Raw genomic sequence first — 27531 nt, 5'->3', positions numbered from 1 at the left:
TTAATCAATGGTTGATATTATTGCAGAAAAACTAACAAAATATTATATTATTCACGGTAATTTTTCCTTTACAATATTCTTAATGACTACAGAAAAACTTACTTCATATTTTCCATTTTGGACCAGTTCTAATCTCAAATAAAATAACATGAACAAAACCCAAACATTGAAACTGTCAATATAAGGAATTAAGGATTCGGGATGTTGCTAAACACATTAAACATAAAACAGATGAGACCCAAAGTGATCTTATAAGAAAGATAATAATACTGAATGGCTCAATACAACAGACATAAGCCCTTATCAACTGCTCTTTAACTTTGTTCTCCAGCAATAATATTACCTTCTATAATCGACATTAGTAGTCCCGCATTATACACTAAACTATAGTCTATACATAACAGAAAACTTTTTACTCTTCCTAGTCTATGAAGCTCGAACGATTCTCAAAATGCCAAGAAATGAGCATAAAACACCAGCCAAAAATATCATAATCCAAAAATGAATTGTTGTTTGATACGGACGGGCGTGTATAGAGATAATACTGATACACAAGAGTTGTTCTTGTGAACCTTGCAGCCGATTTGAGCAACACAATGGAGCACAGCAAGCATAATCATTGTGGTAACAGTGAGCTAAGCTGCCTCTTGTAAAGTTCACCAAGCGCACCGCGGACATCCATCTGAAACAAAGCTGAATGTCAGAATTTGCACCGTAAAACAAAAACAATCGATCTTGTATAAGACTGTGATGGCGATATAAGATACTAATTTTTACATGGCTTTTTATATCTTTGGCAAACGATTAATCTCTATGATCTGGTATGATAAATGTGGAATGTACAAAAGCAACTTTTTCGGAATAAATGAAACTATAGATTTGTTTAGTGCTTATTTTTATAGATCAAGAAACACTGATGAAATCTATCTAGGAAATGCAACAGTCTGTATATTTTGGATTCTGTTAATGCTTTCAGTAATGTCAATGACAAAGAACTCCATATTTCCTGCTAAACTTATCAAAATTTTATGAATGCTTCTACAAAGAATCTAGCACTAAGCAAAATGATCACCTGATCACAGCACACAAGCTTGGTAAGCAATGGATAGAACTCTCTGAGATGTTTGCAGAATATATGAGAATTCATAGAAGACATGCCTTTTATAACCTGCAAGACAAAGGTAGAGATCATTCAGTTTGGGCATAAAAATTTTACATGACATCACATTAAAAGCGCTTAATAAGTGGCAACATTTACTAAAACGTTCGTTTCTTGAGGACTCCGTACTTAATCACAAACAAGTGAAGTGCATAATTTCATTCTCAGGTTGGCTATTACCCAAATTCCCAAGATTGGCTGAGCCACCAGGACCAGAGAACTGGAGGCGAAATGCATTGATCTAATTGTAATGGAAACAGCCAAAAACTCTCGATTCTTCACATATACAAAGATACAATCTCAAGAATTAAGAGCACTCGTAAAAAAACTTTCATTAGAGAACAATCTTTGAATTTCATAAATCATTATAGTGAGTGAGAGTTTTATGTCTTTTAAATAAGTGACAACCACTTTAATCTATTTCTATAAATGTCAACAAAATAGTTCAAGACAGACTGGATCCTAATTAAAAGAGACATTCTAGAATTAGAAGTGAGGAACCTACCCTCACAATTACTGGGGAACGCAACTCCAATACCCGATGAATTTCCATATCAGTAGTCTCTCCGGCAGAAGTTTGAAAATCAGACGCCTCTTTCAGGACATTTCCACAAAATGATACCAATTTCTCTTCTGCAATACGACCAAGCTTCTCATCTGCAGAGTAGGCCTTTGGGCTTATGTCTTTCTGCATCGGGGATGCGTTTGAATCACTCGTTTGAAGATTGTTCTCATTGCTAGAATTGAGTTCTGAAGTAGATTTCTGTAATATGTCCAGGTATATACTAGTTCCTGCCAATTCCTGGCGTAGAAGATTCAATGGAGGCCTGCAGAGTGTCAAGCTCGGTTATTGAATGAACCAATCATTTAAGTTACACATAAAAAAGAGAATGTACAAAGGTCTGTTTCCTAAGTCATAGAGACGACAATATCAAAGATCTGTTTCCTAGATCGTAGAGGCAAAGGAAAACCAATAATCCAAAATGCACAACACACAAAAAAACATCCATCTTTTAGTTTTCTCCACATTTCAGTGAACAGTTTGTAGACATAAAGAAAGCATAAGTGTATTTGGATAACATTTTAGGAGTAAGAGAAGGGAGGGAAGGGAAGGGGAGGAAAGGTTGATGTATTTTCCTGTCAAATTTTTTCAATATTGGAAGGATATATTTTGGACAATGTAAAAAAATCCATCCTTCCAGTCCTCTTCCCTTACATTTTGCTAACGAGAGAAAGGTCATCCCATCATTTCCCACCCCTTACGTTTCTCCATTTCCTTCCATCAAGCTTAGTATAAAACATGTTTACACATTGAACAGCTGATGCATATGGATACTTTTGGGAGTAATTTGGAGAAGATATACTAATCATGTCCATTTCTTTAAAAGGCAAATGTATTCAGGTTCTTGGAACTGAAGAAGAGGGGCGGACATACATTGTGGCATATGGTGACACAAGCCCCTAGGCAAAAATTAAAAAAAATTAAAAATTGTTCCATCTCATTCTCTCTTATAGAGAAACTCTAAACAAAACCCTAAAACTTCAACCCTCATCCACGACACTCAGTCACTCACCCTCATGCTCAGCCTCACGCCCTCGCCTGCTTATCTCGCCACCACAACACACTCCCAATTCCAGGCACTTAAAGAAACTATGAAATCCAATCATGTGGCATCCCAAAGCCCTCAATTTCATGTAGGGTTTACCGCCATTGTTAGGGTTCTATTTCAAAAACGCAACACAACATCAATTGGTCGGATCTTTGCCCTGAAATTCACTTACAAATCACAGATCGTTTTGAAACAAGACACAATGTTTACAATCCCAAAATATTAGGGTTTCTTAATTTGAAATTTCAATTCGATTCATATTTACAACATTACAAGTTACATCCATTTACTAATTTACTAGTTGTTATTACTTATTAATCTTGGGATGGCTAATGCATAATGGATTAATGATGTTGGTGCCACCAGGATGTTTGAACCCAGATTCGCCCCTGCTGAAGCATACTACAGTGATCCTTTGTAAAATGAAGGTGTAGAGTTAGGTTACCATATGTTCCCAACTGGATTTATCAATTTAGAACTGCACGTTAAAGTAAAAAACCCAGTATATTTTGGGGACCATATTGTCACAAAAATTTTATATTTTATCCTGGACTTGCAGGAAATAATATCAAGAGTGAGAAAAATCTGTTTCTAGCGCATAACTGTACATGTCTGCATTAAGTATTATGAACTAGAAGCTTAATCACTTACTGAACATCGGAAAACATGGTTGTGTATCAAGAAATGTACACATCAGTCTCCACTCTTATACAAAAATAAAATAACTGCATATTAACATACTAAGAGTGGTACAAAATGAAGTCCAACAGCACACAGGTAATTTATATGCAGCTCAACAGAAAGCATCAGCAATATAAACCATGAGGGAACTTGAATGAAGCTGTGGTTACCTTTCACCAGGTATGCGGCGCATGCGCACTCGAAGATTAGTGTACGAGTTATATGAAGCAGCAAAGTCCAATATAGACAGCAAAATTTCCATTATAGTAACCTTCTGTGGCGCTCCCAGTTTAGACCAATATTTTCTCTACATGAAAAAGATCAAATCAAAAGCTGAAGTCACAAATTATCTGACTCTACAAGAGATACATGGTTGATGCTTGTTTGACATATTAGTCCATCTCAGCAAAATCACAATTAACACTTTCAGATTACAGCTGTCTCAAAGAAGCCTACTAAGAACCAGGTTGATAAATCTCAGCTACATCACCATGTGCCAACTTTGACAGTGGGATGCAAGAGTCGTAAACTATTTGCATTGCCCGTGTCGCACTTGGGGCCATTTCAAAATACATTTGAGATTTAAAACAGGGGAAAAATTATCTTCCGACATGTTTGATGCAAGTGCATAAACATATGTATGGAAGGTATCTGTATTGTTCAAATTCAGCCACCATCTGAAACTTCATAATCGAGAAATGATTACATGATTCATAGAGGTTTCATAAAGAAATTTTTTATCATTGCAAAAACAATGAACAAGTAAAATGAATCACAAAATCTTGGGTGAGACCGTCTCACTTATGAGATGCGTCTTATTGGGTCGGCCCAATTATTTTTTTTACTAATTTCATGACTTAAAAGGTCAATTCCAAGACTTAAAAGACCAATTTAAGTCATGAAAGTTGACAATTTCAAGACTCATAAGGCCAATTCCAAGACTTAAATTTCAAGGCTCAAAATTCTCATTCCAACTTTAAAGTAGGATGACTCAAACATTGAAATTTATATAAAAAGCTTCGAAATTGGCCTCATAAGTCTATTAAAAAGTTCAAGGTTTATGGCAAGAGATAAGGAATTGGTAATACACATCTCCAGGCCAGGCTGAAGCAGTACCTTGAGTAAACAAATTACAAAAAATAGCATTTTTGTGTCCCACAGCCAACATAATATTTTCAGTATGTCACGTGTATAAACACACAACAATTGACAACCACTAATGGTTGTCCACAAAAAGTTAACTAGAGGAACTGGATACCTGGATACTATCTATTGCACCCAGAAGCAACAACTGAGTGATGCATTTACCCCTAATGGTTGTCAGCAACTGGCTTTCAACTTCATCCTTGGAATCAAACTCCAAAGGTTCTGGCAACTAAGTTCAAAGAGGTTCGGAAAGACAGAAAATATGAGTTAGTAGCCACCACAACATACAAAGCAATGATAACAGAGCTATAAGCAATACAGAAATCATTTTGAAATTTGAACTATAGAATAAAACTCAATCAAAATAACAAAAAGTAATTGTCACAAGGAGCCCTTATTCAATGTTTTTTGTCAATTGGTTTACAACCAATAAACTAAAATGCCTAAAACTTGCCAACAACTTCCCATTCATTGTGAAAAACTCTCTATTATAACATGGATAAAACTGCCTACATCAGATTCTTCCACGCTCGCCCCCACCCCACCCCTATTACAACTACATTTACAGCCTTACAGGTCTTTTATGAACATTATGGCCATGCTGTTAGCAGTTTCATTTAATAAATAAAGAATGCAGAAAATAAAAATTAGGAAATAAAGGCAATAGAATATAAATACTCCAGTAATCCACATAGAACAAGAGTGCATGTTCATATATACGTGGTTGTGGATACGTTGATACATAGAAGAAAAACAATTGTGCATAATGAGGGAACTTCTCATGACAGCAATACCATTGTACAATGGAATTTCTTTTGACGAACTCATTCCACTAAGTCAATCAATTACCAGATCAATACAAGATGCATTGCAAATCTTATGTCCAAATTCTTCTCTTTTTCCCTTTCTCCTTTTCTTGGTTGGTTTTCCTTTTGCAATTGTCCCACCTATTTATACTAGATATCTGCAGCTAAAAATACATATCTACTAGATAAGCCAGGCTTTTTTGACAAAAGCAAATGAGATGCTCACACTTGAGAAGTGGTTACGACTATAATTTAGAGTACTACACTCAAGGAAACAGATCAGGTGCATTTTATTTGATCTGTAAAAATATCAAACTATATGAATTTTAGAATATTTTAGGGGTTAGAACTTTTCTACACTGCAATGTTTGACAGGATACTCCATAAGAACGAAAAAAACAGCTCAATCGCTCAGAGTTCCCTCCTAACAAATTCTAAGGGCTCTCACTTTACAACTTTTGGCATCCAGTTACTTTACCAGAACCTTCTATCTAAGGAATAAAGTAAGCAGACCATTGTAACCCGGAAAGACATTCGGTTTGGTACGTGAGACGGGAAAGGGAATGAGGAACGCAACCTAGATTGACTCAGGAATGATTGGGTACGAAATATGTTACGTATAAAAAGTATATTTAATAACAAAAGAAGATGAAATTGACTTTTTGCTTTGGAAATTGTTTTAAAGCGGGGTTTTTAATTAAATTTTCTAGGTTTTATCTCTTGATATCCTCTCTTATTTCTTCTTTAATAGACCAAATACCTTTAGAAAGACATGCTAAATCGGGACAACAACTTGAGTGTTTTGGGGGACGGAAGTTTCGGGGTCGCGGAACGTGGAACCGTTCCACTTTCCATGTAACAGTGAAGCAGACACAGAAACAAATCACTTTTTAGACTCTGCTCCATACCAATCATATCGCAATATAACAGTTGCATCGGTGTAACACAATTCACCACCACATAGGAAAAGCTTTTGAGATTACCGCAGCCGCAAAATAGGCCATGTTAAATTCAAAACCATATACATTGACCACGAAAGTGATTTTGCGACAGTTAGCAAGCTGCATAAGCATCCAAGATTTTGCACTATAATTCCAACTACCAATGACCCAAGAAAATATAACCATCAAATCAGAAGAGCCTAACCTTGCCCCCTAGAGCATCTAACCTGCAAGGGTTTTTGACCTTTTACAAGTTACCAGGCATAGTTTATACAACAGTAAGCACTGCTTCAGATCCACACATGAGTGATTTCCTTCTCAGATTAGAAAAAAAAATTCAAATTTGGCTGGGGACGCATGCTTCACACAAATATGATATAATTTTCCTATGCAAATTGATATATGATACACATCATTCTAGTGGATCCAGGGAATCAAAGTAACAGCATCCAAAGGCATAACATCATTTTCAACCACTTAAAACTCTAGAACAACAATGAAATCAATAAAATATATTTTTTTTTCAATTTGTGATTCACACTTTTTCACATTGTGATGAGTATGACTGCCTAGTGCTAGGTGACACCAACACAAGTAATTACTGCAAATGTGGATGGAACTAGCGGAGATGGCTTTTTACCCCCTTCTCTCCACAATGAAGTAAGCCCTCATAATTTTCATAACCTAGGCACTCCCAAGCCCCAATTGAAATTCAAATATCAAAAAAATTTGGGAACAACAATATACCTGTGTTTGAGGTTGCACAGCAATCTCAAGTTCTTGGTATTTTGCCTTGGAGGTGAAGCTTCTAAAAAAACTTACATTGCCCATTATTCTTTGACCTAAGCTCTGATTTCTCAGCAGGTCCCCAGAGTCAGTGGACTTCTGTGAGGGTGATGGTAATCCTGCAGCACAATATATTAGCTTTGCCTTCTTAATTCACCAAGACTCAACCCTGTCACGAGCAACAAGAAATTTCTAATCACCTTCAGATACTTCTGAATTTTGAAGTGAACCAGCACCATTATCAACCATATGAGATGACCCATCAACTTCATTAGCATCAAATTTCCTGTCACTTACAGACTCGTTCCCAGTGGAATTAACATGTACCCCATCAACATCAGGCATCATTTCTCTCGGGTGCTTAGGTGCATTTGAATTGTTAAAACCCAAATCATTCAACAGTTCAAGTGGCTGTGTAGTGTATGAAGCATCTCTGTAGGCAGAATAAAGCAAAGTCATAAAGTAATTTGAGGAAGGAAGAGGGAAAAAGCATGCACAAACCTTATGCTTTTCAACAAGGTATCCCAATCCTTGTCACTGAATTGATATCCGCCAACTTCTATAAGATGAACAAGCGCACCAAGAGCTATAGACACCACTGATTGGTCTGTCTTCTTGGCACAATCCAAGAGTAAGCTAAGCAATGGCGGCAGCATAAAACATACTTCCTAAAAAACCAGAAATATTGCTATTAGTTATAAAGAAGCTTGGCATTCAAAAAACATAAATCAATCCCATCAGCCTGCAGTAAGCATAAACTGTAGATAAAATAGAAAATGGAGTCCCAAAATTAAATCATACATATAAACAGAAATGAAATGCAATGCATAGACAAGAAGCAGCATACTGGAGGCTACCCAGTATTTAAGACAAAAAGACGCACAATAACACTTTAAGACTCAACATCATCTTCACTAAATTAAATATCACATTCGTCCATAGAGCTTGAAATAATGCGTCTTTCACAAAAATGTTTGATGCAGCATTTTTCAAGTGTTTCCTTTGCAATAGTTTGTTATTGCATATACTTCTATGCTGAATAACTTGGGTCTCCCAGCTATAACATAGAATTGTACATGTATGTGTATATGCAGAAGCTTAACTTGATTGATATTTCGAGCTAGACCTTGAGTTGTGGTCATTCTTGAAAAAACATTCATACGAAATTTTTTATGACATGAATTCCAAAAGAGCTCATGGCGTGACAAAATATCATAGCCTAGATATCTTTTTAAATGAGACAATGTTTCATGGAGCGAGTTCATACCTTGTAGAAAGTGTTGAAAAGGTTACACAGCAACTGAAGCGAGTGAATACAGGTTTCATGGAGCCATTCATCATCAGATGAGGCCTCCTTTCCAGCATGTCTTACATGATCAAAGATAGGGAAAAGGACTCGGCGGAAAATACTCTCCCAGAACGATGGAGAGAACTTGTTGCCTCTCTCATTCAATAGATCAAACAGAACTTCCAGCGCACAATTTCTGACCTCGGCTCTTGGATCTGAAGTAAGGTCTGATAAACCAGCCAGCATTGGAAACCAGTAATGCTCGGTCACATCAGAACTAGCATCTGGGCTAGCATCAATAGGCTTTAAAGCCCCACCAGGTACAAGTCCCTGCCATTTGACATAGAGCAGTCCATTTAGCTAAGAGTAAGAGGAAACACAATGATCACATACATTCCACCGCTTTATGAATGCAATATCGGTATACAAGGTTATTACACCAATCTCTTCCTTCTGAAAACCTTTTGGAACAACATGTATTACATATTCACATCATCAACTAGTTCAAATTACATGAATGTGAAAGTAAAACCAAATTCACAAAAGGACACTTTTGATTTCCACATGAACATTTACAGAGTGAAAACATAAAATAAAATTTAAGAATTTTATAGCAACATATATCCATGAATATAGTGGAACTTGACATTAATAATGATTTATTCCACAAAGGGAAAATAATCACAATGAAAAAAAAGGTTTACAATACTGGTATTACTTAACAAAAAATCCATTTTAAATCATACATGTAAAACTAAATGCATGCAACAAAACTTACAAATAGAACAAGTAATGAACCAAAAATGTTAAAATTGCCAACAAAACCAAAGAAGAGTGCAATTTGACAGGCTGACCCATATGATATTGCCTACTTCCATCAAGCAAATCCACATTTTATTTTTCAAAGAGATAAAAAATAGTAGAGAAGCAAATGTAGGAATGCGTGAGGATGAGAGAAAAGGATGAATGGGATGGAGAGTTTGCTTGTAATCGAAATTTGAATAAACATCTCAAAAAGGAATATCTTGAAAATTTTGAAGGTCACAAGGAATTCACAGCACAGTAACGGGAAGAGGAAAATGCAAATAAAAAAACAAACAATAAAACACAAAAATGCCAAAACTTGATCCCAATATGGATCGGCTACATAAACTTTAAACTAGAATTAATCAACGTGAAAGATCGTCGCTAACAAAGGTTATAGTAGGCGCTATCTTTAATATTTATCTATAACTAAGAAAATAAATTCCACTAATCAAATGAGCAATACAAATATCATAAAGTCTTCTTTCATTAAAATAACTAAAAAGAAAACCCCTCAAATCCTCAAATAAGTAGGACATAAATTTTTAAGGGTTTACTTTCAACTTTTCTAAATTTTTACTTGCCAACGTACAGGTATACTTTTTTCCCTCCATCCACTTTCAATCAGCTAGAGCTGTCCCTCAGAAAATACAAAATCTCCTATAATTCTTGTTACACCCATGGAGACCGCTATTAAACTTAGATATCTAAAACCAATTGTTACAGAGCTTAATATTAATAACTAAATAATAAAGGAAAAAATAGCATGTGATGATACAAGCATACAACAGGCCAAAGCCTAAATCCCATCAGATGGGGACAACTGCAAGAGCCAATAATCAATCTAATCACTTATGGGACAGTAACTCGTTAGCAACGTCACTACACCTCCCCCTTTCAGAGCACTAAACATCACAGAGCTAGCTCAACAACTCATAGGCAATGTCACTTGACTTTGCACAATTATAAACAAAGAATGAAACGTCATTCCAATCTCTTTTAGGTTAAAAATACAAGTGAATGATGATTTTAATTGTCAATAGAGATAGCCTAAGTCATTACGAACAAGCAAATAAGCTAAAATTTAGATGATCATACACAGCAAAAAAATTACAAAATACATGTATGTTACTTCATTGATGACAGGAAACCAAACCTCTGCAAGACGGTCTTCACAAATACGCAATAATGCAATAGCCTTCAAACTTATACGGTGAGAAGTTTTATTGTTTGCAAAACCAATAAGACAGTTGACGCAGTCCATAAAGCAGTCCCCAACAACTTGATCAAAATGTTCCAATATCACTGAAAGTAAACGTATCAGACAACACTCATCTCCATCCGACAAGTTTAATAAAGATAAAAAATGCAACTGCCAAGCTCACCCTGCTCCACATTTTCAAATGCACTTTCAACAATAGGTTCTGATTCGTCATCTGCAGCAGCAGTGAAAATCATAAAGACACTTCGCCAGCCTGATTTTATGCTTCCCACCTTAGATTTTATCATCTGAGAATTCATAGCCACAGTACAAATATAGGTATAAAAATGATACTCAAGTTACTACCAACCCTGGAAAACAGTAAGAGCAGAGAGGAAAAAAAAGAGAAATATCAACTCAGAAACCTGAACAATACAATCTACAATAAGTCTTCTTGTGGATTCACTTCTACTGTTCCGCATAAGAACAACAAAAGGCTTCAAAATGTCATTTTGGAATGTAAAATTTGTGAGCTCCTCCCGTTCTAAATACTTCATTCCAAGCTGCCTCAGGGAATCGATAGCATACATAGCCACCTTCTCATCGTGATGACTTCCAGCAGATATAAAGTGGTTGGCGAGGACATGCCATATTCTCGCCCACACCTGAAAGGAATTCAGACACCAACCCTCTCATTCAGGAACATATTGATGAATCATGAATTTTAAAGTATCCTTTAAAGTGGTAATAAAGTTCTCACTAAGAACCATAATTCAAAATAAAACAAGTATCTTCTCCAATCCCCATCAAATGATCACATAATTTAAAAAAAAAAGAAAATGCATTATGTAGAGGAAATACCATACGTATACGGGCCATGTTGTAGTAACTTATTTCAACAAGTTTCTGTAGACTAAACACCCTAGCTGGTGTTTGTTTTAGTTCTTCGGCAGAAACCCCACAAAGAGCTGTGAAAAACTCAACTATTGCACTGCTTGGCAATCTGACACTGTTTAAGAATACTTGTTCTGTAGGTTTCCCAGCCAACTCTCTCAAAGATTGAAGAAGTCCATCCCTGGAGATTTGATTTGATCCATGCATCACAGTAGCAGCAATCGCAGGATTTGAGGTGATAAACTCCAGCCGAGAAACGCATTCTAGAACAGCATTCCATGTGTCCTCAAGAGAATCAATGTCAGACTCGCATAGAGAAAGTAAAGTTCGCAAGGCTTCAACATTTTTGCTGCGCATCTCCTTTGGTGCATGCAAGAAAGTGAACCTGTAGAAAAGGGATCAATCAAACTAACTTTATACCATGTTTTATACTAACAGCTTCAAGAAAACCAACTAAACAGATCCAAAACAAATTTATTTCAGAAAGGTATGAATAGAAGAAAAAAATGTCAAATGATAACAAAAGGAAACCTGTCAACAACAGTCTGATAAGTCCTTTATCCGAATGTACAAAGTCTTTTAAGATCAAGGAGAAACAACCAAAAGTAAAATTTTCCAATTAAATCAATAAAGAACAGGAGGCAAGATTTTCCCAGAAAATCAATAAACTGAATTTTCAGAGAATATAGTAAAATTATCTTCAGAGAAGAACTCCAGAATCAGAAAAAACAGCACGAAGTCACAATGCCACAGATTCTTAACATAACATTTTCACATCCTCTCATCCATTCGTTAGCTAAATTTTCCACAAGAAAAGCGATATTGATCAAGTGGTTAGATATAGGATTCGCAAATTGGGCATTTCCACTCAAGAAAAGAAAATTTCTACGAGACTGTCATCAAAACTGCACTACTATATTGAAGAGATCATCATAAAAATATGAGAGTTCTATGTTATGAATGAGTGGACCAGACATGCCCTAAAAGATAGAATTCGAAAAGATGACATACGAAAAATTCTTGGAGTAGATATTGAAGACAAAATGGGATAAGATAGTCTATATAGGTTTTGTAATGTACAAACTACAAAGACTGAAAAATGCTTTTGATGAAAAATGAAAGGTTGAAATTTGGGTTTTGAGGGGCTTAAAAAGGAAGAGTAGACCAAACATGACCTAAATGATATTAGTGAAGAAAGACATGAATAATTGAAATTTACATGTGCATATGACTATAGATAGGAATAAGTAAAAAGAATGTAAGCATGATTAATTACGTTAGTTGTAGGTTAGTATTACAAATTATTGTTGGTATTACATAGAACATAATAATCTTTGTTAGCAACGTTTTCCCCCATTGATTTGTTTTGCTTTATGTAGTCACCCCTATATTATTAGGATAACGGCTTTGGCGTAGGCCTGCTATTGATGAGCTAGAAGTTTAAAGGAGAAGGATAAGCTGGAAACCATTGCAAAGAAACTAAAACATAGGAGAACCCTGCAACATTCTCGGGTATCATATTTTAAAATAAACTGAACACAACCTTGTCCCAGAAAAATCATACACAAGTGAGGATATTTGTCCAGTCAAATTCAAGTGACTGGTACTTCATAATGACAGAGAAATCAAATGGCATGGAACTCAAACATACCTTACTAATGATGTCAAGAAGGCATAACGCATTGTATCCATTCCTAGAACATGTGTGATGTGAATTCCGGATTTGAATCCCTCCATGCATGCCACAACCCTTATCTTATTATCTCCTTCCTCCATGATAACTGAAAATGCAGCAAGTAAAGGCCATCCCACTGCTTCAACCATGGGCCTTATATGTTCAACTTTTAGTGAGGTGTAGAAAACCCCCCTTTTTGTACCCTTGTTTCTAAAAATAGCTTGTGTTTGCTTCACTATAGCATCAGTCTCAGATTTTGCCTCTGTTGAAGACCTCCGCTTAGGAAGAGCCAAATTAAGGATGCTGACCAGTCGCCCTCTTTCTTCAGCTTCTGGTTTCTGTCTGCTACTCTTTCCAATGCTGGGCAGATCATCTTTCATCTTTATTTCTTCTTTTACAATAGAATCATAGATCTCCTCTAAGAGCTCCTGTGGTGCAGTCTCATCTGCATCAGTCATAGTATTCATACGTACAAAATCAGCTTTTGACATTCTAGTTGACACCACAGGATTATGAGCATCTGTGTTCAGCATGATGACTGCATAGGCAAGAACATAAGCTGTATCTGCATTCTTAAAGAGTCCTGAATTATCTGCACAATAACTGCAGGAGACATTTTAAATACAGATTTAACAGTAAGAAATACATAAAAGTTCATTCAAAAAGTTGCATAAGCCATAAAGGCAGTTAGCCAAAAAGGAAAACATTAGAATGGGTAAAAATATACAGATACGACAATGCTTAGTCACAAACACCTTGAAAATCAGTGTCAGCAGAAAAATTAGTCAGTGTCTTCATCATTTTAAATTAGTCCAATGAATTTGAACCACAATGGAAAGAGCCTCTAATAAAGAACAAAATAAGATAATTCCTATTATACAATGCTTTCTATATAACATCTCCCATGGCTCCTTTCAATAGTTAAGAATGTTTTCACTCAACAAAACAAACATTTTAGGGTAAACAAAAATAGGTGCAGCAATATTGAAGTATCAAATGAAAAGATAAGTAGACTCCTAAATTGGCATTGGTTTAAAGCTTAAATTTAAAAAGGGGCATTCAAGGAGTTGACACTACCAAGTATAAAGTTATGTATATCCTTCATACTTCAAGAAAAGTAAGCTCACATAAGGTCCAACAAGTTCAGATAAGTTCATATAATATCCAGCAGGGTTGCCAAAGTTCAAACCACAAGGTCCACAACTATGATAAGTTCTGATACATTTTAGATAAACAAAATAGAACACACTGTAAGAGGCCATCACAAGTGACTCATACATTAAGGCTTGGGGATATTTCAAACTGCCACTTGCTAGGACAAAGTAAATTTTTCCTAATGTCCATCAGAACAAAGTTTTCGGAGTTAACAGTCACCAAAATGTGAGGATATCTTCAAATCATAGAATGTTAAATAATCAACTTATATATATGAAATTGTAGATCAGTAGATGATATTTGCAATCAATGGTTCAACTGGACACAGTCAAAGAGTCTCTTTGTTATTGAAGGGTAAGGTTGCATACATCGAACCCCTCTAACCTTGCCTAGGTAAAAGTCATTTGGTGCTTACGGCAATTTCATGTTGTATAAAATGTTACAGTTTTGCAGTTACCCACCGTTCAGCAAATTTTTCCATAATACGGTCAATCTTCTGAGCTTCTCCAGGAAGTCTAAACCCACTAAGAAACTCTCTTATTGCAGTGCCAAAAGTCATTCCCGAAAAATTCATGGAATCAACATAAGCATGCATGACGGACAAGGGAAAATCTTCATGTTGGCCTAAGTAATCACCAATCATAGCCTGCAGAACAGAGAGCAACTAAACATCAAAACCCCTTTTATCATAGAATAGAAATTCAGAAGTAAAAGATAACAGTTATACCACATACCTTGTTTAAATTGGATGTGTGCTTCAAAAAATCTGCAACAGATCCAGGTGTATTTTCTACCAACTTATTAGAGATTAGATACTCCACACCCTTGCTGGGCTGCCTATTAAACTTTAGCAACAAAAGGAAGGCAGATATAAATCCAAGATCTCCAGCATCACACAATTTAATAAAAATATTGGAAAATTTCAAATGTCATCCCCACAACACCCCTCCAAATGGAACAATTATATTAGTTGATGTTGGCTTATGTGTCGAATAAAACTTACAAGACAATCATTTTCTGACTCATTTACCAATTTTAAAAAGGAAAAAAAACTATATGATTCTCCCTTAAATAGAGATATATAAGATAATGTAATGATTTGATATAATTTCATACCGAAAATTTATAATCTTTAAAAACTAAATAATTTAACTATTTTCAAAAATCAATCAGCAAGAAATTTAAATTGCATCGAAAGATCTAAATAAGGTAAAAAAAAAATGATATGGGTTAATTACATTTATTAAAATTTACCTAACATAGAAATAGATTGGTTTATTTAACTTGAAATTTAAAATGGACCTTTACTAGTTAATTATTTCAATTTAAAGGGGTCATTAAAAACGAAAATATTTTTATTTGATTTCATTATAATATTGTTATACCGAAAACATTAAAAGTTAACCTTACCATTTTTCGAATATAAGTCGAACATGCTGGCTACTTCAATTCCACCATCAAATTTATTCTTAAATCGCAAATTATATATATTAGGAGTAATATAAAAACTTTGTGCATTGTAGGAGTTCTAAACTAATTATATGATTGAAGAAAACAAATATATGATGCATTTTTAGGGAGGGTGTGTGGAGATGTATCCCTTACTTCAACGAGGCCAAAGATTTATAGTTTTTGGGTTTTGAATTACAATAAGTTGATGATGTGGAAGCAGTTTGATAGGAGGTCATTCTAGAAGAGAATCTTGTAACAGATTTACCATCAAGTTGTTAGACTTGGTGGCTATATATAGATATAATGTACTAATGATTAATGAATACCATGCTTATGAATGAAATGAAGTAGAATTCTTTTGGATCCTTGCATTTGCTAGAAATCAACTTTCTATCTTTCTTAGCTTTCTATCCTTGTTTCCCTTTCTTATTCTTTATTAATGATCTTTTGCACTAAACTACTATTTTCCTTCTCATGTTCTGTATTGTTGCACAGTTTACTAGTAAGGATCAAACAGAAACAACCTCTTTGATATCATAAACAAGGGTAAGGTTGTGTGTGCACATCCGACCCCACAGAATCCACCATAGGTGGAAACCACTAAATGGCATTGAGGTAATGGAACTAAGTAACCAATACAAACCACTACAAGTACCAGCCTACTTTTCTACATATTCTCCTCATTATTACTGCTTCGTAAAATGATGCAGCCATCTATAAGATACATAACACATGAAAATTTAATCGATAAGCAAACAAAACTAAGAGTCCAAATTTAGTCTCAGTTCCAGGCACAATAACTAAGAGATTAGTAACCAGTCTTGGATCTTACCATAGCTACGGCTGCTTCCACTGTAGACTTGTGAGCCTTTGCCTTCTCAAAATCATTGGAAGCATCCTCTTTATTTTCCATCTTGACCGAATCTTTACCAGAAAGCTCATCCTCAAGGGAGCTCTGCTTTTCCAAATCTTTAAGTGACTTCTCCCAGTCAACCAAAGATTTAATCACATTTACAAGGCACTGAAATGAAAGTAAGCATCGAAAATGAGACTCGAAAAAGTAGATGAAAGGAAACATAAAAATACTTGTCTGCGGCCCTAATCATCGAAATTTCTATATAAGCAAATCCATGGATCATAATTCATAAATACATTGAGTAGCATGTGGCATGTACAAGGCATATTCAAACATGCCTCAGCACCAACGAAAATACTTAAATTTTCAGAATCATCAACCTTCAGTAGCAAAAGGAACAATGTTTTTTTATTTATGACACATAATAACTCATGATTTTTTTCAATTATGGAGTGGATAAAGATCTCATCACTTTGTACAAAAAGAAGTCACTAATTTACTGATCTCATTGTCGCATTTCTGAACTACTTCGATATAAAACCACGATAGAAAGACAAAATATATCCTCTAGTAAAAACGATTCTCTTAATGTGATAATAGCAGAATAATACAAGTTCAAAAAGAGTTCAAAATCAACCAATCCACTCAAGATATGCTATATATCTTATTGGTGTTTCTATAAACAGCACTTTATGCCTTTCCCAATCAAGGCTCTAATCTGATATAAATGAAATCACCAAATGATACACAACAGTACAAAAGAAATGACAGAGAAAAAAACAAACTAACAACTTGGACTCTAGTATCCAATATTATGATAAGGGCATAAATGAAATATATGCCAGTTTTTTATAAAACAAGTAAAACTGAGTTGTAGAACAATGAATACACAAAACTGATTGGACATATAAAGGACAAGAAGACTGAGAAAGTTAACTGGGTCACTAGACAGAATGCAAGGAAATGCAAAAGCTTGATGGCCTATCATCTGAATTAAGTACAAAACAGTTCACCTGTAGTGATGAACCCTTGACCGATGCATTTTGTGAGGAAGCAACAGAATTTGGATCAGATGCTTGAGTTCCTTGAGCTATTTTTGACAAAGTTGTAACCTTGAAATAACAACTAAAGATGTCAAAACAATACAAAAAATTCAAACAGTTAATCTACTAAGACATAGAATAAGAAATTACCAAGCGTTCAAAAAGGTTTGGTGCATCAAGATCACAGTCATAATTAACAAATATATCCACAATCATCTGGGGATCCCTGCATACCTTCTCAAGCATCCTACAAAATTTTGTGAGATGCAACGTAATGAGAGACATTGACCAAAAAAGCATAATAACTTGGGTGATAGATGAAATGTCAAGGATAATTTGCGATCAAATCCTTACCTCAGTACACTTAACTTCTGGTTTGGAGGAGACTCTACATTATCCAAGTACCTTAACACTATCAAGGGAAAGAATATCCCAATCTCGCCCTAGAAGACCATATAAAAAGGTTCGGGTATAAGATTGTGTAATGAAAAAAAACATTAAACCAGACATAACAACAATAGTACCTTGAGGCTCTCTCTAAATCGTAACAATAACACAGAAAATATTCCAGCTGCATGCTGTTAGAACAAACATAAAACAGGGAAATTCAATAGCAATATAGTGCGCTCAATAAATCAATAAAGGTTGAGAAAAGGAAGGTAGTAAACCTGAAAGATCACAGGGGATGATGAAACACATGCCCGCAACAAAGTGTAGGAAAGATATGCTTTTACCGAGTCAATGAAATGGAAGTTTTTAGTAAATGCATGGCTGACACCTTCCAATAAACCCTGCAACAAAAACTGATGATTACCAACGGATATATGAATGAAAATAAATGCACAAACGAATAGAGAAAGAGAAAATTTTCAAGAATACAAGATTGAGCAATTATGGCAAAGTCCCAAACCACAAACCAACGGAAGCAAAAAACATGAAAGTCTTCCATCAATTCCCATACACAACATGAGTATTTTACACCCACTAGGCCATTAGATATTAAAAATCTAACAATATTGCAAAACACCCTTCAAGAGAAAAAATAGTACAATGTGATGGAAAGAAATAATTTCAGCAGCTATTCAAGACCTTAAATCAAAGCTATGGGACAAGAAATCTATCAAATGATTTGAAAGAACGTAAAAAGCTAATTGAAAAATTGGAATGATTGGCATCCATATAAATGTCTTTTCAATTTCATATACAGTAATTTCATTTGCAAAGCATAAAGGCATGTAGTTTTCTATAGTTACTATCCCTTTTTCACGTCCCGTTTTCATCTAAACTTCCAAGCCGCTCTAAAGATACTTAGCTACTTGGTCACCATAATAAAAGTCCCGTTAAGAGATTTGGAGATAGGCGAGAGAAAGTTAAGGAAGAAAGAGAGTGTAGGAAGCTCAAATTTTTACAAAAATTACAGTTTCAAACAAAATCAAGACAAAGTAGAAGCTTCATGGAAGAAAATCTAGCAAAGTTACCACTTCGAATAATATTGACTTGTTTGTAATTGTTGAACAAAGGTAAATACTGGATTGTTGATGATTTATGCTGCAATTGGCAGGAATATGGATTCTTGCAAAATCCAATATAGTTACCAGTTACCACTTAGTCTTGTTAAGGCTCAAGCAGTAAGATGAGGAGAGTCCCTTAATGAAGATTCAACATAATTTCATACCAATATAATAACATTTGTGTCTAAAGGATAACTTCTCTACAATCTTTTCTCTTCATCATAAAAATCTTTTTATACTCGTATGTGATCACAACAGTGTACGATGAGAAACTAATTCATTCTCCAAAAGCATGTCTTTAAACCTTTTTAGTTATCCGCATCCAACTCTCAAAAGAAACATGGAGCAAGAAGCTCCATGGCACATTATTCTTAAAACCCATGCACAATTTCAAGACACTTACTCAACAAGAGCACAAGGCTCCAACAAGGTAGCCACACGTAATAGGCAAAATCAAATGTATGGCAGATAGCATTCTTTTGAAAATTCGGCTGCAGAATACCCCTAAAGGATCACTACAAGCATAATCAATTACTAAATGTCAACAATGAACACAACACAACATTAATGCCTGTCTTTTATCTCAATGCTACAAGCATTAAATGTACAAGTTCATAATTCCAAGTTAATCTAATCAAAGATCCGAGGAGCCAATGCTTTCATACAATGACGCAAAGGACAACTTTTTGCTTTTAACATTAAGTCAACTATGTCCAAAGCCAATAGCACAGGCTCAAGCAGTAACATAAATGTCCATAAAATATTAGTGTTCCAGCTAAAAGAGATTCCAAAATTCAGACCCTCAGTATCAAACAGAGACATTACAAAACACAAGTTCAATTGAAAGCTGAGAAATACCTGCAGAAGCTCTAGAGACAAAACACGTGTCTTTGTTGCAATTTCATCACTGTCCTCCTTCATGCCCATCTGCAAACACTAGTATTAGAAAACTATCCAAGAATCCATAACAATTAACCACATGTAAGTTTTAAAAAAATAAACTAACCTTGCAAAGAGTACGGAATAGCAAGAGGGCATCTCGATGCCCAATACTCATGCTCTCAAGATCCATACCACTTTTTCATCAAAAATTTTATTTTAGAAAAAACAATGTCGTTAGATTACCATCAGGAGATAGTTAACCAAACACAACTCCTACATAAAATTAACAAAGAACTGCATACTGTTTAGTCTTATCCCCATCTTCAAGATGCACTGCCTTGTCTAGCATCGCCTCCAAACCCTGCAAAACGAAGAGAATCCCATTAGTATCCAGCGGGTGCCAATACAGAATATCCAGAGATAAAAATCCAATAAGTTCTCCAGAAGAGATTATACAGAAATTAATGTTTATGTTAGATAAGTTACAATAAACAAAAATAGATGATGCAAAATCACCACCTTTATATCAGCACCACCAGCAAGATTTTGGAGCTCCTCTACAGATACAAGTGAAGCATCTTTCACGGGGTTTTCAGAAAGTGCATCTCCCAGCGTCATCTCTTTCTCATTTTGATCCTGTGCAGAGCTTGCTTCACCAATTGCTGCCGAACTATCAGTTGATGTATCCACTCTATGTGAATCAGAACCACTTGAATCAGAGTTCTGAATCTCCTTTGAAACATGAATGGTACTCTGAAAATATATTATAGCATCAATAGATTTAATGTGTTTAGAGATTTGTTTTGCAAACACACAAACAACACATGCATGATATTTCCCATACCGGATCAGACTCCATTCTACGGAATACGATGCTGATCATTTGGGTCAGCATCGCCTTTGATGTTGCTTGATTTACAGGGCTCTTGCTGGCATCATTGCATGTCATACGACAGATGTATGTTAATACAAGAACATAAGACCAAAATAAAACTTACAGGTTGTTTGGTATGCAGATATTTATGTGGCTTTACAATCCATGTCAATAGCAAAACAAGTGTGGTGTTTGGTAGACAACGGTTAACTATACACAAGTGTGGTGTTTGGGATTTGTGAATCCCTGCAAAATGAAGTGGCTCACCCAGCGACCCTTTAGTGATTGCAAATACCTACATTAGAACTTCCTAATTTATCTCTTAAAAAATCAAAATTATTAATTATCTAGAAATTATTAAACATTGTTCCACTATATATCAAGTCAATTAAGTAAACCATTATATATACAGAAATCAAGGTCCTAAAAAGTTCTAATGTCTATATGTCAGTCAAACACATTTTGCAAAAAAAACTTGGGTAATATATGAGGAAACCAACTTCCCATGAATTAGAACTTCCTGTAGGCCTTAAGATCCCATGTATACCAAACAAACTCTTAACCACAAAGTGGTGAAAAAAATTAAATTGAAAGACAAGGTCTGGGAGTATATCAGCTACACTTTTTCGTTGGATTTTAAAGCAATAAGACTACACCATCCAAATTAAGACACCTGTTTTTTATTCGCAAGCTAAAATTCTACCCCAGGTGAAACCTTTTGTTAAATACTCCCTCCAATTCACTACTAATGTCCCATTTGCTTTTTGTACACTATTAATTTCTTACTCTTAATTTGTATTTTATTGTTAATCTATAAGTTAAAATATAGTCAAGTGCGATTTTGTTTTAGTCTCAATACAAGGATTATTTATATCAACTTCATAATTTTTAATTATGCACAATTAGAGATATTAAGAATTGAATAAGTGCATTGGATAGAGTGCATAAAGTAAATGGGACATTAGTAGTGAATTTGAGGGAGTAGCTAGTTTATGAGAATATGATACTATCGCTAATTTGCGAATTCAAAGTCAAGCAGAGACCTTTACATGAAGATCATCATTAGGTTGCTCCACTTACTGTTAATTACAGATTCAGTGTAAGGAGTTAAGGCGTCAGAGGTATAAACTTTGAGGCAAGTCTGTTTCTTCCATTTTAGTTACTTTGGCCATAGAAGAATAAGGACATTTCAAGATCAAAACCTTTTTTTGCCTTCTATAAAAATCAAATACTTAATAGCTTCTGTTTTTGTCTCACTCATGGGGCAGTTCGCCACCATGTCCCTACTCAAAGTAAGACTATTCTTTTTCCATGGTATCTGGTGGACTTTTAGCACCCTTAGTAAGTAATTATTATATAACTTAATCACTGAAACTCCTTTCCTTAAAAAATGACCAAAAGACTGCAGCACCAGAAAAAGTGATTATAGGAATAGCAACCATAGCTAGAGTGCCACTATAAAGGGTCCTAGTCATCCAGAATCTAAGCCTTCAACTCATATGGTTCAGCTAATAAGAATTGCCACATGTTTATTACTCCTTGTTGCCCTCTTGTAAAACAAAAGCAGAAAACATTGCTACAAGAGAATGATCTCTTTTCCATCTTACTAATCCAAACAATCATAAAACAATCTGCAAGTGATACAATTACCTGTTCAAAGCTATATTGTAGCATACTCTTATAACTCCCAGCAAAGGCTCCCCATGAACTACATTTGAAGTAAAAATTAGAAAATTAGACAATCAATTGAGAGCCAAAATGGATTTCGCAAAGTTTATTTGGCAATAAGTGAATGATGCAAACTGATTAAGACATTAATAAACATTATAAAAGGGATCCCTTCTTTCAAGGATATATAACATCAGAAAAATTAAGTTTACATGAGTTAGATAATGGCTATAATTGTTGAAAAGTTCTAAAATTTTCAAATAAGCTCCCATACGAGCTAACAAAGTTCAATTCACAATCATAGTGTAAAAATGCACTAATGGTCGCGATTGCAAGAACAGAACGGTGATGCGGTAACATGAGTGATGAAGTTATCGTAATGTCAAATATCGGTCAATATCCCTTGATAAGGCCCAAACATATTTTTTTTAGATCTTACAATTCGGGAAATATCGGTTCGTTTGTTTTGAAAACCTTTACAATGCGGCCGATGCGAAGTGATGCAATGCGGCCTTATTTTTGCACTTAATCACAATTAAAATAGGTTCAACAAATTTTTAATTAAGCCTGATAAGGGCCAATATGTTCATAAAAGCTAATAAAGACCAATAAGTAATTAAATCAAACTGAAATAATGAAAACAAATAATGAAAAAACGCAATTTTTCTAGCTACTCATGCTAGTTCATAATTTTACAACCTATCAACATAAATTTTTTGAAAAGAAGTTGATCAAATCCTTAGAAAAAAGGAACAAAGATTAATGTCAAACTTAATTAAGTAGATGCATTGAAATCTAAATTATGTTCTTCATCTTAGGTATATATATATTTTATCATGAAAGAGTGGAGAAGGCCATAAAGGCAAGGTACTTCTAGTTTACCTAAGAGCCCAGTATAGTAACAATTTAGCAATGGAAATTACATTACACTCTCGACCACAAGCTCTCAATATAGAAAAGGGAGGAAGCATGTAGGAACGTTTTCCTAATCATCCTTGTCAAAAAGAGTGAATTCCAGAGACCCTTGGGAAATGAAACCATCATCAAAGTAAAGTGTGAGATAGAAATGCTTAATGAACAAGTGAACAATTATACTAGTAAATTCTTCCCAAAACTAAATATGCGGCAAAGTTTGCTACTCAGGTAATCTCTGGGTTTTTCAAATGATGCATTTTAAGTTTGTATAATGTATCCTTGACTAATGGAATAGAAAAGACTTTCAAACTTGCAGATTTTTTGCTTCTCGAGTGGTGACTTACTAATTTAATGGGCCATGGCGATACACTTGTAGTTTTACTAACATACAATAATAATGCTTACCAAAAGCCAATAAGTGGCACCCCACCTCGGCAGGGGCAGTGGATTGTAATATATGCAGCCATGCCCTTATAATAATAACAAGGAGGTCAATCCGATCAACTTTACCTAATTTGCCAATCTCCATACAAATTGCAATAAAAAAAGCGAAATATGATTGCTTTTGGTTTATTTTTACCCCATCTTAGGCGAATCCCTTAGTTATAAAAAGCACGAGGAAAACTCACAAGCATTGGATTCACCTCGCCACTCCAAAATAAGTCATATTTATTGGTTTGTAAAATGTTTATATTTCCCACCTCGGCTCGCGCCTTGTGCACCTTTTTTGGACACGGTCTCATCGAGACTTGAAAAGGTAATTGGTGCTCCTAGAAACACTTTCTAAAACTAAGAGGAATTCTATTCAAAAAGTGACTTTTATAGTGAATAAGATAACAATGTTCCCATTTGACCGGTCAATAGTGAACCTGATTTGAAACTTCCCATATAGAAGTGCACGTCACTAAACAAATATTTTTACCATAGTCCTTTACAATCTAAAACAAAGAACTATGAATTTCCAGCTCCCTTGGTGGCACTAATATACTTTTTAAATAAAAAATTCATAGGAATAGAGAAGAAGAATTCATGTGGACGACCATTAGAACTGAAAATTAGTTCATGTAGCGGACTTAATCTTTAGGATTAAGCTTTGGCAGTGTTGTTGTAGTGACAAATTCACTATAATCAGATATTATAAGTCATGGAAAGGCATAACTCATACCTCTGAATTTTGCAGAGGCTACTGCTGTCAGGAGCACTTTCAATACTTGCAAAACAGTACTGCATAGATAGACACCAAGTTAAAAATCATTCACAACTGAGAAAGATAAGATCACAAACGAGATGATTTTACATGCCTGTCCAACGAAGAATTATCAATACAATTGCAAACAATGTTAAGAACATCTGCAAACAGAGAGGCATTTTTTCCACCATCAATACCAGGATCACCTTCCAAATGATCATATGCAATAAGTTTCTGCTCCAAAAAAATCAAGTAAAATATAAGAAAGGAGTTTTAAAAACCAATTTTAAAGGTTTCTAACAGAAAAAAAAAAAAAAAGAAAAAAAACAAATAAGCAAACTTCATGTCACAGAAATTCCAAGTACAACATATATTCTAGTAAAGGGCCAATACTCAGGAAAGCTCTATAAGAACTTTTTAAGTAGTTAAACTGGAAGAATCAAATACATACATGAAGACAATCTAACGCCAGTTCTACAATTTTTATATTTTTGGTCTCAAATGCAAGTCGAAGAGGATTTAGGACAAGCTCTGCTTCAGCTCCTTCTAAAGTCTGTCCTGCATTTGACAAAGCTGCCGCAACAGAGACAGCCACCTGTGCTGTTATCCCAGCTTGTCCATCTCCCTCAGAAGTATGTCCATGTGATCCATCAGCATTTGTCGTCTCCTTGTCTGGACCCTCATCAAAACCATGTTCACTGCACAAAAGTGAAAAGCGTTTATAAAACAAGAATAAAAAGTGTCTGCTTAGTATTGAAGAAAGTCAAAAAGGTTAATAATCAACACAATGACAGGAACATTCTTCTTCAACTCAGACTAAATTCATAAGTGTCTGCTTCTATACCACTAGACCACCACTGCAAAGCTAAATTATAAAAGATGAACAAGAAAATTCTCTTTGACAAGAAAGATAAATGTTACCAAAATCCAAATTCTCTTATGTTTTTCCTTTTTGTTGTTTCACGGTCCAAGATAAATTCAGAAACCATTTGCAACCAATCAATTAAATTCTCCTTGCATCAAAAGTTAGAAAAAACATTCAATTCTCAAAGGAACCATGGTCCACAATGTCTCTGAATGGCAGAAAAGGCATAGGGTGCAACAGGCCAACAAAACTTCATGACATTGTAATCTTTATGGAATGACTTCATATATCCAACAAGTTTTTTGAATTTAAAAAAATGGTGAGATCTCATCATTAGATGAAATATACAATAGCAACCAATCAATTAAATTCCCAAGTCATTATTTACTTCTCTTGTGAAAAGCTATGTACTCACTTACATGCAAAAGGTACATCACTAAAGAAAAGGCATAGCCAAATTGCACCTCACCAGATAGAAAAATGAAAATATCTAGTTCGATACTGATCATTCAAACATTACAAAGCATTTCCTCAAAAACACCTTACAAAATACAAAATGGTCACTCTCACACATATATGAATTCTACTGAGAGCTCATACGAAAACATAACCATGTATGAGGTGCAATTAGATTCAAAATTTTAAAAAAGGGGATTTAGTAGTTGGCCTCCGTCCCTTTCAATTTGATACCTTTTCCATTTATATTCCCTTTAACTTCGCTACACTTTCTTTCTTTGCCTATGTTCCCACATGCTCACTTTTAATGCCATTTACAAATTCATCCTCTCTTTTCGTCTCATCTATATATCCTCTAACTAAAACTTAATAATGTAACCATCAATTGGGTTAAGGAGTATAAGGCAAGGAGTCCATCATCCATAACATTGTCAAATACTCGAGTGACATGCACTGGTATATGATTAAAGAAATAAAGGAGACAAATACTCAAAGTAACAGAATTCAAGGGTAAGCCTTAGAGCAAACAAGCTAGTGATAGATCTCTTAATTCCAAAAGTGAGCTACATTACTCCTCCTATCTATGATCACACCTCTACCGCAAGCATCATCCCTATATCACTAAGATCCCACACTCAAAATGTCAAGCATCGAAACCAATCTAAATACTTTGAATTGCTAACAATCACAACTTCTCAACTCGCCAAAACAATAGAGTCTTTAAAACCAAACAAAAACTGAAGAATCTCACAATAGATCTAACCTTTCCTGAGTTGTTGCCGTTGCAGCAGGTGCTGCTGCTGGAGGTTTCTCTTTCACCTGAGCTTGCTGATTCCCCTCTTTAATACCATCTATCAACACACGTTAAACCCAATAATCATGACAAGGGAAAAATAACAAAACCCAACAATAATATCATAATAATGAAAATCAACAAAAACCCAACAAAAAAATTGAACATTCAATAAATAACATTGACAAAAATACAAACCTAAATAAGATTGAATTGCGGTCTGAAGTGAGGTAAGCTTTTTGCCGGAACATTCTTTGAGCATAGACTCAAATGCCCGAGTAACAAACCCACCCGCAGCACCCGCCATTTTCGGATGCTGGGTAATTTAGAATTGGGTCGATTGATCTACTTCAAACAACTTTATATTCTTCCAATGTGGAGAAACAAGGAAAATAGGATGAAATCAAATAATTAGAGGGTAACCCTAGTAAGATCCAATGCAACGAAAAATGGAAGATCTAATCAATGAAATTTGAAGATTTAATTTGGAAAGGAAGAGTGAGTATCAAGATTCAAAGACTGAAAGAAGTGGAAAGAGAAATGAATAGGGTGGTGCTCTACATTACATAAAATAAAATTATTATTCAGTTTTAAATTGTATTTTGTTCTTGGTAATAATGGAGTAACTTATTTTAGATGTGCTTTCTTACCTCCTAAAAACTTGATAATATTAATTTTAAGCCATAACGGAAGATCTAGCTACAATGACAAATAGGTTATATCAATTTGATTTTTGAGGAGCAAAAATGTGTTATAAAGTAAGTTTAATTTCAAATTCAACAAGTAATTTCAATGTGTTTAAACGTTATTAGATTAAAAATAATAATTTAAAATTAAAATAAGATTGATTTGTATTTTGATTATGGACGATCTGCATTTTA

General features: G+C 34.8%; 1 protein-coding gene across 1 annotated transcript; it reads right to left on the bottom strand.

The window, feature by feature from the left end:
- Positions 1–179: 179 nt before the first annotated feature.
- On the bottom strand, positions 180–27241 carry LOC130800533 (brefeldin A-inhibited guanine nucleotide-exchange protein 5). The gene is made up of 33 exons (XM_057664127.1): positions 26849–27241; positions 26621–26708; positions 24988–25234; positions 24649–24770; positions 24513–24571; positions 22415–22472; positions 20735–20819; positions 20410–20643; positions 20193–20251; positions 20015–20084; positions 19867–19935; positions 18166–18288; positions 18022–18075; positions 17852–17940; positions 17648–17744; positions 17468–17566; positions 16431–16619; positions 14881–14991; positions 14608–14792; positions 12968–13594; positions 11284–11701; positions 10848–11087; positions 10607–10730; positions 10378–10526; positions 8397–8747; positions 7631–7797; positions 7330–7562; positions 7091–7248; positions 4709–4825; positions 3621–3757; positions 1665–1986; positions 1073–1168; positions 180–682 (listed from the first exon to the last, which is right to left on the bottom strand). The coding sequence occupies exons 1-33, from the start codon at positions 26955–26957 to the stop codon at positions 617–619; spliced, it is 5352 nt and encodes a 1783-aa protein (XP_057520110.1). The 5' UTR covers positions 26958–27241; the 3' UTR covers positions 180–616.
- Between the last annotated feature and the right edge of the window lie 290 nt (positions 27242–27531).

Source organism: Amaranthus tricolor, chromosome 1 (genome assembly GCF_026212465.1).
Source record: "Amaranthus tricolor cultivar Red isolate AtriRed21 chromosome 1, ASM2621246v1, whole genome shotgun sequence".
Lineage (NCBI taxonomy): Eukaryota > Viridiplantae > Streptophyta > Magnoliopsida > Caryophyllales > Amaranthaceae > Amaranthus > Amaranthus tricolor.
The sequence above is the reverse complement of the archived record's forward strand: the minus strand, read 5'-3'. Positions and strand labels throughout refer to the sequence as shown.